Source organism: Orycteropus afer, unplaced genomic scaffold, assembly GCF_000298275.1.
Source record: "Orycteropus afer afer isolate SDZICR_OR568_19922 unplaced genomic scaffold, OryAfe1.0 scaffold00005, whole genome shotgun sequence".
NCBI classification, from domain to species: domain Eukaryota; kingdom Metazoa; phylum Chordata; class Mammalia; order Tubulidentata; family Orycteropodidae; genus Orycteropus; species Orycteropus afer.
Genome location: NW_006921592.1, coordinates 27,851,667 through 27,868,838, shown reverse-complemented (window position 1 = coordinate 27,868,838; position 17,172 = coordinate 27,851,667). Strand labels below are relative to the sequence as shown.

The 17,172-nt window shown below is 38.0% G+C and overlaps 1 protein-coding gene across 1 annotated transcript in view; it reads left to right on the top strand.

Annotated features, from left to right (window-relative positions):
* SLC35D2 (solute carrier family 35 member D2) overlaps positions 1-17,172 on the top strand; it is a 90,803-nt gene that overhangs the window by 49,710 nt on the left and 23,921 nt on the right. The window contains exons 5-8 of the mRNA XM_007939202.2: positions 1,665-1,736; positions 2,795-2,863; positions 10,849-10,951; positions 12,515-12,607. Coding sequence (XP_007937393.1) covers positions 1,665-1,736; positions 2,795-2,863; positions 10,849-10,951; positions 12,515-12,607 — 337 coding nt within the window. The remainder of the gene's footprint in view (positions 1-1,664; positions 1,737-2,794; positions 2,864-10,848; positions 10,952-12,514; positions 12,608-17,172) is intronic.

Genomic DNA, 17,172 nt, shown 5'->3' with positions numbered 1-17,172 from the left:
GATGAATTTTATAGTTTTGGGTTTTATCTTTAAGTCTTTGATCCAGCTTGAGTTAGTTTTTGTGTATGGTGTGAGGTATGGGTCTTGTTTCATTTTTCTATAGGTGGATATCCAGTTTTGCCAGCACCATTTGTTAAAGAGGCTATCCCTTCCCCATTTAATGGGCTTTGGGCCTTTGTCAAAGATCAATTGTCCATAGACAACTTTTCACTTTCTTGATGGTTTCCTTTGAGGCATAAAAGTTATAAATTTTGATGAAGTACAATTTACCTATTTTTTCTTTTGTTGTTTGTGCTTTTAGTATTCTATGTAAGAAGTCTTTGCCTAACTCAAGATTGTGAAGATTGATTCCTATGCTTTCTTCCATTTTAACTTTAACATTGAGGTGTTTGATCCATTTTAAGTTAACTTTTTGTATATGGTATGAAATAGGGATCCAAACATACTTTTGCTGTTGTTCCAACATCATATATTAAAAGACCATTGTTTCCCCATGGCATTATCTTGGCAGCCTTGAAAAATCAATTGACCATGATTGTAAGGGTTTATTTCTGGATTCTAAATTTTATTCCAAGGATTTTATGTCTATCTATTTTTATTTCCAGACTATATAATCTTGATTATTCTAGCTTTGTAGGAAGATTTGAAATCAGGAAATGTTATTATTTTTCATGATTGTTTTGTATTTCAGGATTCCTTTTGTTTCCGTATGAATTTTTAGCATTAGCTTGTTAACTTTTGTGGAAAAAAGCCAGCTAAAATTTTGATAGACATTGTGCTTAATCTGTAAATCTAATTGGGAAGTGTTTCCATCTTAACAACATAAGTCTTCTGATCCATGAACATGGGATGCCTTTCCATTTATTTAGGTATTTTAAAAAATTTTTTTAACAATATTTTGTTGTTTTCTGTGTACAAGTCTTATACTTTCGTTAAATTTATTTCCAAGTATTTTTGTTAGTAAAATAAATGAGATTGTTTTGTTACTTTCACTTTTAGATTACTTACTGCTAATGTTTAGAAATACAATGGATTTTCTATGTTGATTTTTTATCCTGTAACTTTGCTGGACTTGTTCATTAGCTCTAATATAGATATACATATATTTGTGGATTCCTTAGAATTTTCTATATGAGTGATGTTTTTGCAAATAGAGATCATTTTATCTCTTCCTTTCTAAACTGGATGCCTTCCTTCTTTTTTTTTTTTTTTATTCCCCCTTGCCTAATTGCCCTGGCTGTTATTACTTTTGCACACATGGTTTTTTCCCTTCTTTTGGATTATTACCTTAGGATTAATTTTCTAACAAGGAATAATTAGGCCCAAGATTGAGACTATTTAATGACTGGTGATACATAGTCCCAACTTGTATTGGTTCACATTGCCACCAGTTATGTTCATGTGTACTAATTTTAGCACAATCTTTGCAGCAGTTGGGTAATATGATGTTTTAAATTGCTAAGAAGTGAAACTGATATAAAATTATTTACTATGCATTTATTTTATTATTTCATATGGTTAATTAATGGTCTATGTCAGAATTAAGGTTAATTCTTTATATTTAATTTGGATAATTAATGGACTTAATTGAAAATGTAAAACATGGGGACAAAAAAACTCAAAAACTTGGTGCCTAATGTTACACTTGAATCTTTCCCTGACAGCTTGCCGATGTTTACTGTGCTCAGGAAGTTTACCATTCCACTGACTTTACTCCTGGAAACCATCATACTCGGGTGATTTTGTGCTTTTCCTTGATTCTTCCTCTCATTACTTAACTTGGGGAACTCTTGCTATCTAGTCATCTCTCCAAATAGTTGATTTGAATTGTTAGTTGCAATAACTTAAGCACAAATAGTTTTTTCATGTGGAAACAGTTGCCTGTTCAGGTGATTGCCTGAGATTTTTTAAAATTGATTTTTCTCTTCTCTTTTTTTTTCTTTTAAATATTTACTTCTTATTACAAACACACTTTATATTTATTATAGAAAAATTGTAAAATTCATGTAACAAAATAGGATAATAAAACAACTGAAAATTATGTTATGAATGAATAACCGTATTAACTGTTTTTGTCTATTTATTCATTTCCCTGAATATTCTGTGTGAAAATTTGATGAGTGGTATTTAATTGCAATTTTATTTTAGATAAATAGTTAGACAAAATAAAATACGAAAGAAAAGAAGAAGAAGGAAAAAAAAAACAGAGGAAGAAATTATCCATGTATATACACATGTAGGAGTACAGGAAATCAGAGAAACTGATTCTCATGTATTGATTATAATGTGACATCAGACTACATGAATTTTTATAATCTTGGTATAATAACTTCTCATTAGGATACTCAGGCTGACATCTGAAAAGATGATTCTTGATTTTGCTGTAAAGATTACTTAGCAACAACAAAATTTGGATGATGGCTCAGTGTTTTAAGCCCTCACATTGAAATTTATCCAAGTCTTTGGATGCTCTAGGTAAGTAAGAAACAACGGGACCTACCAGTAGGAGCTCTTCTGTATTTTGCCTAATGTTTTTTCCACTGAGAACAGGGAAATCAGTTTAGGATGAGATTAAGAAAACTGCTTAAGGGAAAAAGTAAATTTGGTTTGATTTACTAATCTACTTCCAAATGATTTTAATGCTTTTCCTATCTAAAGCATTTCTCTATATAAATCCCTTAGATTTTGGCTATAAAAATGTTAACAATGTCTATTTTCAGTTTATCTTTTGAATATAATCCTTACTTTTAATTTCTTCTCCTCCCCCTTTCTCTCTCTCTTTTTTTTTTAACAGGAAACAGTATTCATTGAGCATCATTGTCAGTGTCTTTGCCATCATTCTTGGTGCTTTTATAGCAGCTGGGTAAGACTGTGGACTGTTTCTGCTCAATGACTTCTTTGTGTCTTTGACAATAGGCCCAGCCCCATCCTCCGTTTTTCCGTTTTCCATCTGGCTGCAATTGAATTGAGCAGCCAAAAGACAAATCTGTTGAAGTTAGTGGAATCCTCCTGTGCTCCTGGGAAAGTCAAACTGGGTTCCAAATTGGCCAAAATGTTTCTGAGAATATATAGTGCATTAAATCAAAACTAAACAAGTTCCTGTCAAGTTGACTCTGACTCTTGGTGGCCTCATGTGTGTCAGAGTAGAACTCTTCTCAGGTTTTTTTCAGTGGCTGATTTTTCAGAAATAGATCTCATCAGGCCTTTCTTCTAAGGTGTCTCTGGATGGACTTGAATCCCAGCCAGCAGCTGAGGGTGTTAACTGTTTATACCACCCAAGGATGCTCAAATTATGAGATGTTAATACAATTTTTCTTTATAAAAGGGAGTGAGCTCCTTACTTTTATTACTGAAGGTTTTTTTTTTTTTATTTAAAAATAAAATTTTCACTTGAAAAGTTCTTAGGCAGCTGACTAAAAAATAATAGCAGATTTATAGAATTCTTGTGTGCTGGTTTGTTTTAGCATTCTGTGATGCCTTAGAAGTCAATAGTCAGTATTTCCAATGGTAGAATACTAATAAATATATTAAATATATTTGTATGTTTGGCATATGATCCCATACCAGTGTATACTACTGTACTACCTTTTTTGTTAATATGTAACACCCCAAGAGTAAGAACTCCAAGTTTGCACCTGAAATGAGGTACTCAGATTCCTCTTGTCTTGTATAGCATGGTGGTTAACAGCATATGTGAAGTCAGATTCCCTGTATTTAAAATGTAGCTCCACCCCTTATCAGCTGTGTGATGTTGGAGAAATTTCTCAGCCTATCTGTGCCTCAGTTTCCTCATCTGCAAAGTGAAGATGATAATAGAAAATAAACCTACTTGAATGAAAGGAAGAAAGAAAATGTTGGAAGGGTTTTAGTAAAACAGGTTGCATTGACTCTTTTAGGCCCAAAGATTCTGGATCACTAATTGCAAACTAAGTAAGAGTAGACTCTGGAGCCAGTATGCCTGGGTTATTATCCTAGTTCTCCTTACAAACTAGCTGTATAACCAGGGACAGGCTATTTAATCACCCTCTGCCTCAGTTTTTCTAATTGTAGAATGGAGATTAAAATAGCATCTATTGCATAGGATGATTGTGAGAATTAAAAAAAATAAGGGTTTATAATTGTTGTTTTAGGCTGAGATCTCTAGAGGAACAAAACCAGTATGTGTGTGTGTGTGTGAAATATGTGTGTGTGTGTGTGTGTGTATGTATGTATGCATGTATATGACCAAAACCTACTGCCACTGAGTTGTTCTGACTCATAGTGACTCTACAGGACAGAGTAGAACTGCCTTGTAGGGTTTGCAAGGCTGTAAATCTTTACAGAAGCAGAGTGCCTTATTTTTCTCCTGTGGAGTGGCTGGTGGTTTTGAACCACTGACTTTTTGGATAGCAGCCAAATGCCTTAGCCACTGCACCACAAGAGCTCCATGTATATATATATATATATATTTCTTGAAATAAATCTCCCTCTCTCTCATACATTATCTGTATATAATAATGTATAGATAATGTATGAGAGAGAGGGAGATTTATTTCAAAGAAATGGCTCACACAATTGTAGAGACTGGTAATTCCCAAATCCATGGGTCAGGAGTCAGGCTGGGGGCTTCTCCTGATTTGTATTGTTGTAGGGGCTGACAAACCCAAAATCAGCAGGTCAGATGGTGGGTTGTTTGCTCATGGAGCTGTGGGAACTGACAAATCCCAAAATTGACAGGTCAGATAGTAGGCTGCTGGTTTACATTCCAAGAACCAGAGGTCAGAGGATGAGGAGTTTGATGCATGATCCAGAGAGAATGAACTTTGCCAAAACATCCCAATATATTGTGTGTAGATCACTGATTACTTTTCAACTGACTGGCTTTCAATTGATTGGCTTCTTATATCACAACACAAAATATGGGATGATTACATTATGTTACATTATGGAAGAGCAACCAGTCCAATGTCTGCCAAACCACTGAGAATTGTAGCCTACTGAAGTTGACACATGCACAATTGTGCATGACCAAGTTTAACAAAAGCGTATTGTTATCTCCCTGACATTATTCAAGACATCGGGAATCCACCAGTTAATAAAAGAACAAAAATCCTTGCCTTTGTGGAACTTACATTCTAGTTGAGGGAGACAGACAATAAGCAAAATGAAAAGGTTAAAAAATATTGTACATTAAATCAAATGAAACCAATTGCTGTTGAGTCAATTCTGACTCATGGCAACCTCATGGTATCAGAGTAGAAATCCGTTCCCTAGGGTTTTCAATGGCTGATTTTTTGGAAGTAGCTCCTGCATTTCTTCCACGGCACCTCTGGTTGGACTCAACCTCCAAATTTTCAGTTAGCGACAGAGCATGTTAATCATTTCCACTGTCCAGGGACTCCTTTAACACATTAAACTCATTGCCATTGAGTTGATTCTGCCTCCTGGAAACCCTATGTGTTACTAAGTAGAACTGTTCCATAGGGTTTTCTTAGCTGTAATCTTTCTAGAATCATATCACGAGGCTTTTCTTCTGTGGCACTGGATGAGTTTGAATTGTCAACCTTGGGTTACTGTTGTTGTTATATGCCATCTAGTCAAGTGCAAACCCAGGGACCTTAATAGCACATTTGTTGTTGTGTATCATCATGTTGATTCTGACTCCTAGAAACCCTGTATGACATGCCCCATAGGGTTTCTTAGGTTTTAATCTTTACAGGAGCAAATTGTCAGGTCTTTTTTCCTGTGTAGCCACTCTCTCTATCCTCTCTCTGGGAGCTCTGGTGGCATAGTGCCTAAGGCACTTGACTGCTAACCAGAAGGTTGGCAGTTCAAACCCAACAGCCACTCCTCTGAAGGAAGATTGGGCAGCCACTGGTGGGTTTTAACCACTGGCCTTTCAGTAAGCAGCTGAGTATTTAAGCATTGTGCTCCCAGGGATCACTTTAGATGGTCATGTTGTTGTTGTTGTTAAGTGCCGTTGAGTCGGCCCGACTCATAGCAACCCCTCCTTGGGTTTCCAGTCATAAACAGTTGTTATTGTTGTTATTATGTGCCATCGAGTCAGACCCGACTCATAGCGACCCCTCCTTGGGTTTCTGAGGCAGTATCACTATGGAAGTAGATTGCCTCATCTGCCTTCTGAGGAGTGGCTGGTGGGTTTGAACCGCCAGCCTTCTGGTTAGCAGTCAAGTGCCTTAGGCACTACGCTACCTGCTGTCAAATTGGTTCTGACTCATAGCAACCCTCTATGTACAGTAGAATGAAACACTGCCTGGTCCTGTACCATCCTCACAATAGTTGCTGTTTGAACCCATTTTTGCAGCTACTGTGGCAATCCACTTTGTTGAGAGTCTTCCTCTTTTTCACTTTATCAAGCACGTTGTCCTTCTCCAGGGACTGGTCCCTCCTGACAACATTTCCAAAGTAAGTGAGAACAAGTCTTGCCATCCTCATTTCTAAGGAGCCTTCTGGCTGTACTTCTTCCAAGACAATTTTCTTTGTTCTTCTGACAGTCCATATGCAATCTTCTTCACCAACACAATTATTCAAATGCATTAGTTCTTCTTCAATCTTGATAAATAGCAGCAATGATAATGAGAATAATTATTATAAATGTTTTTAGTCCCTTGTTTAGACCAAGGATTATTAGTTACTTTTTCATCTGTACCTTTCTCCTTTTCAGTACTAGGCTAAGTTCAGCTCCCTTGGAAGCTAGCCTCTTTGGTTTCCATAGTAGATTTCATCCCTTGAATATAATGCCAGTGTAGATGTTATATAACAGCACTCACTGTGCGAACAGTTTTATTCAGATGAAATCATACGGGTAAAATAGCTGAAAGGGAGAAGGTCTGTTGAAGGCACTATACTCCCTCAGAGTGCCCTGGGGTTTCACCTGGGCAGTCATTCTCTTTTTAGAGTGCAATTAGAAGACCGTTACCAAAAATGGTTTATGAAAATGCTCATAAGTCTTTGGAGGGGAATGGCACTTACCCTTCAGATCATGTGGATGTGGCACATTTTCAGGACCAGTGAATAGAACTTCAGCTCATATTCAGTATAGTAACAGCCTGGGAGCATTGTGATTCAGTGGTAGAATTCCTGCCTTCATGTATGAGACCCAGGTTTGATTTCTGGCCAAGGCACCTTAAGAACAATTACCACCTGTTTGTCAGTGGAGGCTTGCAGATGGTATGGAACAGGTTTCAGTGGAGCTTATGGACTAAGATAATTTAGGAAGAAAGGCCTGATGATCTACTGAAATTAACCAATTAAAACCCTATGGATCACATGGTTTGATTCACAACCTATCATGTGGATGGCATTGAACTGGGCAGTATTTTATTCCTTTGTGCATGAGTCACCATGAGTCAGGGGCTGACTCAATGACAGGTAACAGTAACAATAATACTCTAATGAGCTGAGAGGGTAAATAGTGTTTCCAAAAGCATCTAGCTCACCCCAGAGCCAGCTTGGCATAGTGATTCTCAACCTTCCTCTTCCTCTAGCACTCAGAATGGATGATATTCCTGTGGTAACCTTCATAGTTCTTAGCTGCTAGCCAGCCATGACCCTTCCTTTTCTCCTTTCCCTCAAATTAGCTCATCAAAATATAATGGTCAGATGAACCAGTTTATGCTGTGGTAACAAATAATCCCTACATTTCATTGGTCAAACATACCAAATTTATTCTGCATACTTTAGGCAGGCAAACTGTTGGGGATTAATGCTTGAGGGAGGACTCTGCTTATTGCAATTACTCAGAGATCAGGCTGATGGGATATTGCACCCACTGGAGCAGTGCAAGTGGGGCTATGAGGGGCATAGGTTAGATTCTAGAAAAAGAGAAGGAAAAAACCAGGTTGATGATATCTAGCTTTTATCAGAAAGCTTACAGAGATCGGTGCCAAGATTCCTGTGACAGACAGCACTGAGTCATCCAGGCAGAGGTCTGCACACAGTAGTGAGGGGTGGGTGTTTATGTACCTAGTGTTTATGTGTAAGAATATGTGCAGAGGAGCCAGAAAAAATGATGGGTAGTATTGTTTTTGTATTAGTTAATGTGTTTCAACTGATGTTATCATGAAGTCAAGTGTTTGGTGAATTTTTCCCGTGGATCAAATTACTTGCTCAGTAAAGTACTCTCTCAGAGTCCTTTGTGAGCAGGATCCATCTTGTATTGCTCAGACTTTCTCATGGAGTCTACCTCAAAAGGGACATCCTCAGTCATCTAGGCAGGAAAGGGAATGCTGGGAATTGTATACTGGTTCATAAAGCATTGGTCCAGAAGTAACTATGTTGTTTCCTCTTGTATTTTATTCACCAAAGCAAATCACATGGCCATTTTTAGCATTCAAAGGGGTGGGAGAGTGCAGTCCTACCATGTGGCCAGAAAAGACTGAATGGCTGTGAACAGCTCTAATGATGACTACAAGGATTACCATGAATCTGCTCTAATTTATAAAACAAATCAATTCTCAAGTATCTGTGTTTTACTGTCCTGGGCAAATTATGAGTAAAACTGCTGACAGCTGACAAGGCTTCAGGGAGTAGAAACATCCCTCTGAGAACCCTTGGCCCCTAGAATGGGAGACCTAAGAATTTCCCTCAGGCTCTCTGAAGAAGTGAGCAACCCCTTCTTCCCATTCCTTTGGAAGCCTGGTCATCCTTCCTTTCTTCCTCTCTCCCTCCCTCTCTTCCTTCCTTCCTATCTTTCTAATTGTGGTACAAATATATATAACAAAACAGTTGCCATTTCAATATTTTTTGCATTCAAGATTCAGTACATGCACATTAATTACTTTGATCATGTGTGCAACCATCACCACTGTCCTTCCCCAATTTTCTCATCATTCTTAACAGAAACTCAGTGCCCCAGCCAGTGACTCTCCCTTCCCCTCTCCCAATTTTCCCTTTTCCTGTTCCCAGTTTTTGTGATTGAACCAGAAAATTCTGATTTATAGTGAATCTCAAATTAATTAATATTCTCATGAATATATTTGTGGATAATACTGGTAAAAACATCAGGCAAAGTCCAATTCACTTTGAGTGCAAATTTTGATTAATTTTTGTATCTATTGTTGGAGAATTATAATTAAAAACAAAATCTGCTCCCAACCCAGAAAACTTCTCCTCAAAGACAACAAAGAAAACAATTTAATATTGAGCAAGCTTTAAACTAGAATGCTATCAGAAGCAATTTGCTAAAGAGATTGCAAAGACAGAAATTATATTGTTTTATATAGCTAAGTGAATACAACCTACACATTTATGTTTTCAAGATCAGATTGTTAACTTTCTCATATCTTTATGAGTGGAGGTAGGTTTTACAGTCAGGATTCAGGTGACAGCTGAAGTTACGCTCAGCCTGTCCTTGGAAACTGGGAGATAGGGCCATATCTATGATACATTTCCATTTCCAAGAGATGGCTCACAGGTCCTTGAGGAAACATTCTTGTGTTGTGAGAGTGGCAAGAGTCTTAGTCAACATTTGGCCTCTTTGTTGTTGTTGTTAGCTGCTGTAGAGTCACCCAGACTTATGGGAACCCCATGCACAATGGAACAAAACACTGCTCAGTCATAAGCCATCCCCATGACTGGTTGTGTTGTTAGACAATTGTAATCCATAGGTTTCCATTAGCTGGTTTTCTGAAGTAGGTAGCCAGGCCTTTCTTTCTAGTTTATCTTAGTCTGAAAGTACCATTTAAATCTGCTCAGCATCACAGCACATACAAGCCTCCACTGACAGATGAGGTGGTAGCTTCTCATATGGTGTACTGGCCTGGAACCAAATCCGGGTCCCCTGCATAAAACTCCAAAACCATACTCATTGCTGTTGAGTTGGATTCGACTAATAGTGACCCTTCCTTGGGTTTCCAAGGCGGTGTCACTATGCAAGCAGATTGCCCAACCTTCCTTCTGAGGAGTGGCTGGTGGGTTTGAACCGCCAGCCTTCTGGTTAGCAGTCAAGTGCCTTATGCACTATGCCACCAGAGCTCCTTGGGTCTCCTGCATGGAAGGCAAGAATCCTACCATCATTTAATCTTACACTATATCTATATATACCTTTCTTTTTCTTTGATTAGAAATAATCTTATTTGAATATATACTTATGAATTATGACATGGGTCTGGTACTGTGCGAAAGGATTAAGTGCAGGTGGGTGAATCACACAATTGCTCAGCTATTGTTCTCTCTCCTTCTTGTGCCATATCTCCCAAACATTTTTATACTGATGTTATTTATTTAAAATGGAAATTAAAGAGATGTCTCCAAAGAAAGAGAAGAAGGGAGTCTTTAAGGAGTTATACAGAGGAAGGAATAAATGCCCATCTTACCTTTTTGATGGACAGGGGTAGATGGTGTGACTGGGCACCAGATGGAAGTGTCATTTCCTCATTAGATTCTTCCCCACCAGCCACTACCCAGCTGCCCACTCTCACAGCTGTCCCCACATTGGCTGTACCCTGGGGATGCCTCTGTTTACTACAATAAGCACAGACACTGGGCGAGTTGGAAAACTCACTCCCCTTAGAAAAGTCAGTGCTCACCAATTATGATACCAATTTATCAGTTAGCAAAAGAAAGGGCTTTGCAGTTAATGGAAGATGGTTAATGTCCCTCTGGCTTTAAGCCATTTATGAATAAGTTGAAGCCACCTGATCCATCTGATTTTGTTTATGTCTGGAGGCAAAGCACAGGAATTAACCATTCATTACTAAAGAGAGTAGGCCAAGTATGAAAAAGTGTCATGGAAAAGATAGTTGCTAGCATCACAAATGGCTTTGATTAGGCAAAAATAAAACAGGCAGGCTTCAAGGTTGGGTAGTTTCTAAATTATCTTTCCTTCTTTTGTGTTCTCCTTACCAGTTCTGACCTTGCTTTTAACTTGGAAGGCTATATTTTTGTGTTCCTGAATGATATCTTCACAGCCGCGAATGGAGTTTATACCAAACAGAAAATGGACCCCAAGGTACCAAACTCACACTGTATGGCTTTTACACTTATAATCTGGCCTCTGACATTACATGAAAACAAATCATGTAAAGTTGGCATGCAATTTAATTTATGTAACAGTATCTATAAATTACTAATGTTTAAATAAATTGTATAAATTCTTGTTACTCCTAATCTTGCAAAGTTTTGAGGTGAAAATTAGATTAGAAGGGAAAAGGTACTACTATTTTAGATAGTCAGAATATATAAAAAAAAGGCATTCTTTCTTTTGAAAGGCAGTCATTTTTTTTTATTGCCTTCATTGCCATTATTTATTTACAAAACTTTTCCATCAACCCCAACAGAATTTTTGTAGACATAAAGCAATAGTTCCCAGTTCCCTCCTCTCCCCAGCCTCTCGTGACAGCTAGGAAGTAACTATTCTTAAAATTGAAATAATTTCTTTTTTTAACCATGATCTTCAGTGACCAAGGGGAAATCAAGGGTAGTAGTATTCTGAGAGCAATTCTAGTTTGAAAGTCTGGAGGTGTGGGTTATAGACACATGTTTTGCCACTTACTGGCTGTTGTGACTTTGGACCTTGACATCTCTAACACTCCATTTCCTCATCTATGGAATGAGATAATTGGAATGGATAATTTGTAAGGTCCTGCCCAGCAATAACTTTCTGGCTTTGCTCTCTCTCCAGATTGTTAGGGTTTGGTGGGTGGTGAGCTTTCCTTTCCAGAGCCTGAATTTAATGGGGCTGATTTCCTCTGGAGGCCCCTAGCTCTCACCCTCAACCTAGTGGTTACCAGAGGCTTGAGAGGGTGAGCCAGGGCATATGTTTCTTTGTTCCAAGATCTTATTTGTATTGAGTGAGGGCTATTTCTATGAGCTGCTTTTATTTGCACTGCTTTTTTCTCTGTGGCAGTTGTTTGGTGATGGTGGCAGTTTTACAAAATTGGTTTGTTGCCTTTTGACAATCACAATATGTCCTCCTTTATTGAAAGTGGTAGAGAAGGGAAGTAGCCATTTTAATGAAAAGTCAGTATGTGCAAGATTGCAAAATGAGATACCCGTTGTTTTAAACCTGCTACTCTTTAGTGGAAACAACCGCTATTTATAAAGACTTCCATTTATATTAACTTTTTAATGTCTTTATTTTGTTCCATTTTGAATAATGTGGCTTTTTAAAAACACACAATGAGGGATGCTTGGAACCTTGGAGGCCATCCTTCTCCATCCATCTTTTCTGTAACTTTAGTGGAAAAGAAGGTTTATTTTGAAATTACGTACGCTTGAAATGAAGCATTTTGTGTCAGAGATTTCCTCAGAATATTCTGATACAGCAGCATCTCAGTTGCCAGAATGCATATTCTAATGCTGCATAAATACGGAGGTGTATAAATGGCCCCAGGAAATTTGATGCTTCCTAGTTCTAAAATTTCGGAAGGAAGGTTAGGCAATCCTACTTCCGTAGTGATACTACCTCGGAAACCCAAGGAGGGGTCGCTATGAGTCGGGGCCGACTTGACGGCAAACAACAACAACAACAACAGTTCTAAAATTGCACGGGGGGTTTTCTTTGTCTTTGTAGGAACTGGGGAAATACGGAGTGCTTTTCTACAATGCCTGCTTTATGATCATCCCAACACTTATTATTAGTGTCTCCACAGGAGACCTTCAGCAGGTGAGCTGGTGACAGTCCTGACATTCTTAGCAATCTTTTTAAACTTTAATATTTAACCTTTGATATTCACTGAAATAAAATGTGTAGACGTAACTGAGGTTACCAGGAGGGTACGTGAAAGCAAAATGTTTGCTATCCCCCATAAAATCTTGGGCTGGATCTCTTCATGGACAGAGGCCTCTAGAGACATGAGAGGTAGCTAGAAGTAGCAATAAGAACTCCTGACTTCAAATTTTTTGGAAAACAACACTAACCATCTGAGTCCGAGTCCCAGTATATGCCTTTGCTGATGTGGTGATCCTGGGAAATCTACTTAGCCTAGAAGGGGCTTTTGATAGTTTTTAAATGGATTTATTCATTCATTCTTTTATTCACCCATCCATCAGTCCATCTACCCACCCGCCCATAAAAGAAATACCTTTTTATTATGGACATTTTGAAACATACACAAAATAGAGAGAATAATTTAATTAACTACCAAGCACCCATCATTGTGCTTTAACAGGTAAGAAATATTGGCATTCTTGTTCCATCTATCCTTGTCTACTCACTTATTTGTTTACTTATTTATTTGAAGGAGGGCTGACTAATTTTGACACAAATCCCAGACCCCATATCATTTTGCCTCTAAATCCTCCAGGGTCTACATTTGAATTTTCAGAAAGTATTTTCCTTTTAGTATTTGCTCTGTTTACCTTATCTACTGCTTACTTGTGAGAAACAAATTAAATACTAAGTTAGTAATAAGATGCTAGGCTCAGACTAGGCTCAGCTGAAGGGACAAGAGGCCTAATCTCATATAAAGTATGACTATTCATCCCGTTAACTTTGGCGATGGCCACCTTGAGTGTGTTGGGCCCTTCCAGGCCTGATTTCTTCAGGATGTTGTCAGCTATACCACTTCTAAGAATGTTTTCTTTTTCTTAGGAAGATGTTTGAGTTCATATGGGAAACTATGCATGAGGGACAAAAGCTTGGTTTAGTAACTAACAGGAGACTCCCCAGGCATTGTTTGTTGCTGGATGAGGCGGAGGGTTGTCAAGGGTCCTCTGTGGCCTTCGTTTACTCTCAGACATGACAGTACTTCACTATTTAACAAACAGCATGCCTGTGCTGGTGCACTTGGATTGAAAGTTAAACCAGTCTGTAAGCCTTTTAGGGGAGTGAATGGATTTGAAAGGCTGTGGATGCTTACAGACTCACGGGGCCAACCAGAGTAGATCTAGATGTTGGGGCTCTTGGTTCTTTCTCAAAGCTATATTTTCTCTTTTGTACAGTCCTAGTCAGAGTGTGAGGGAACATTGGAGTGGCTTAGTGGTCACATCCCCAGGGGTAAACAGGCATTGACTGGCATGTATTTCTATCCAAAACAACCAAGAAACACCAGTTTTGATGAAGAGCTCTCTGAGTGGGGTTAATTACATTTGGAATATTGGCTATCTGTGATCCTGGACCTTCACTATTGGAAGACAGATCAAGCACCTGACAGCTCTCTGGTAATAATGAGCAGGTCAGGATATCTATTATTTTTTCTTCATCAATTGATTTTAAACCAATTTTGTGTCAGCAATATTACACAAAACAAAATATAATTATGAACTCATAATGAGGTGGTCCTGTTGGTTTGCCCCATTTCATTATCATAGAAATGAGTTTTTTATTTTTTTTTAAATCACTAGGGTTTATTGGTTCTGAAATTCTGTTGCTTCAAATACATATTTATTTCCAGAAATAGAGATCTAGAAACTCCTACAACACTTCATGAAACTCAAGTGTATTTTGCCATAGGAACAATGTTATGAATGTAGTAGTCACCAGGAACTAAATTTTGGTGCTTTGAGTCATATAGACTGATTGTATCATGTTAATTATTTTTAACAATGTTTCAATAGGGATATAACCTGTTCTCAGATCCAAATCATTGACTTATAGCATGGTGCATTCAGAAGTGGCCACCTGCCTGTAGTGACTCATCATGCAGAATTATTATACTTTCTCATGTAAGAATAATAAAAAATAATAGCTAATATTTATTGAGGACTTACTGTGTCAGGCATTGTTTGAAGCACTGTACATGCACTGTCTCATTGCATTCTCATAGCAGCCCTTAGAGAAGAAAGGACTACTATTGTCCTCATGTTACACATAAGACTCCAGGGTGAAGTATTTCCATACATCAGGCAATCTGGCTTTCCTTGATAATCTTAATTATGTTATTTATGTATAAGAAACTGTGTTTGTGTTTTTGTCCTTCACATATGAAACCCATATCCTATTACTTGTATCTTAGAAACTATAAATGACCTAACTTATACTTGGATTTGTGAAATCCTGGTGTCCTAGGAGAATATCATGTTCACTTTCTGGTTTGCAGGTGCTAGAATATCCAAGTCTAGACTTTTCCATTTGATTAGGCTCCTAAGATTTCAAACAGAAGTTTCTTTAAGTTCTTTAGAGCTCCTTGTGTTTCCGAGGTGGTATCTCTACAGAAGTAGATTGCCCAATCTTACTTCCAAGAAGTGGCTGGTGGGTTTGAACTGCCAGCCTTCTGGTTAGCAGTCAAATGCCTTAGGCGCTATGCCACCAGAGCTCCCAATTAGTTACTGTTGTTGTTGTTGTTATGTGCCATTGAGTCGGCCCAAACTCATAGCGACCCCTCCTTGGGTTTCCGAGGCAGTATCACTACAGATGTAGGATTGCCCAACCTTCCTTCTGAGAAGTGGTTAGTCACTGAAATTATGGATGGCTCAAAGAACTAAACATATAGCTCTGATGGTGTAGTGGATAAAGCATTTGGCTGCTAACCAGAAAGTCAGTGGTTCAAACCCTCCAGCCACTCTGTGGAAGAAAGATGAGTTGATCTACTTCTGTAAAGATTTTCAGCCTCAGAAAACCAATGGAGGTCACTATGAGTTGGAATCAACTCGATGGCAGTGAGTTTTTTCTTTTGGTTTTATAAGAAAAATTATATTTGAAAAAACAATGTATTTATAACCATAAAAGAAGGCCTTCTATAAGAAGATAGTCATAAAGTGAAAAACTTGACTGCATTCTAATTTAAACTACTGTATAACAAGAGATACCAAAAGATATGGAACAAACACTTACTGTAATCAGTAAGAAAAAGACAAAAATACTGTAGACAAAGGGTGAACTCTTCACTACTAACAATGACCTGTTCTGTGTTCACTGGAATCAGAATGAACTCTTTCCAAATGATACTTTTAACCATGGCTGAATCCACTTTAGTTTGTGAACCAAATACAATAAAGAAGCAATTTATGTAATTAGGTGTGCTAGTCAGCAATATAAATTTCCAAGTTGGGTTTGATTGATGAATTAGAGCAAAGTATTAACTTCTCTTGTTGGAAGGAGTAATTTGATGGGTCATTTTTCCTGTTTGACTGGGACTAGCAGAGATGGGGAGGATCAGAGAGTGTGGTGAAACTGGATGCATGACTCACTGGGCTGGGAACTCATCTTGGACTTTGGACTGTACACAGTCAGTATATCTATTAGCAAGACCTTGATTCTATCTCTAATCTACAAAGTCAGTGGTGATAATCCTCTTGTTAACAAATTAGGCCCTAGGAAAATACTTGGTGAACTTTCTCTAATCATTTGAGTCACTTTATAAGTTCAATGTATACTTAGTGTATTACAACAATTGATGAGTAGAGATAAATATGGGAGGTTTATTTTATTTTTTTTACTTATTAAAAAACTGTAAGTGCATTGTATGTTCCTAAAATGAAGTATAGTCATACTTTAACATACTTGGACTGGAAAAGTAACTCTAAAGTAAGAAGTACTTTATTGGTATTCATCTTTAATTATTTTCTAAGTTTTCAAATAAATATGCCCATTATTTTTTAATTTATTTATTTATTATTGTGATTTGGGTGAAAATTTACAGAGCAAATACACTTTCCATACAGCAGTTCGCTTACACTTTGTCTCATGACATTGACCACAATTTAGCACAAAGCAACATCTCCCCTCCCACTTCTTCCCGATAGCTACCTCTTCCCTGTGACCATCCCTCCATGCACTCCTACTCCCTGAGCTGTCTCCCTGTGCCTGAGCAGCCCTTTTTTCTCGCATGCTTGTTCTCTTAAAGGAGTGTATCTACCTCAGGTAAATGCTCAACTGATATGCCTGTCTATTGTTTGGCTGGAAGCCACAGGTATGCATTCAATTCCAGACCTGAAGGGAAGTGAGGGGCCATGGTTTCAGTGGTTCCACCAGGCTCCATCAGGCCAGCAAACCTGTTTCCCACTTTTTTTTTTTCCCCAAATGATTTTGAGTTTTGTTCTACATTGTTCTCCCTGTCTATCCAGGATCTCCTACAAAGATCCTCTTCCAAGTGGTTGACAGTAGTAGCGGAGCACCATCTATTTCTTCTGGTCTCATAGTCATTTAGGCTACAGATAAAATGGTGTACCAGTCGCTAGGACAAATTGTTTTCATGAATGTTTGGTTTTCTTCATTCTTCTTTGCTCTGGACGAGGAGAGACCCATCGTTGCATCTAGATGGCAGCTTGCAAGCTTTTAAGATCTTAGTC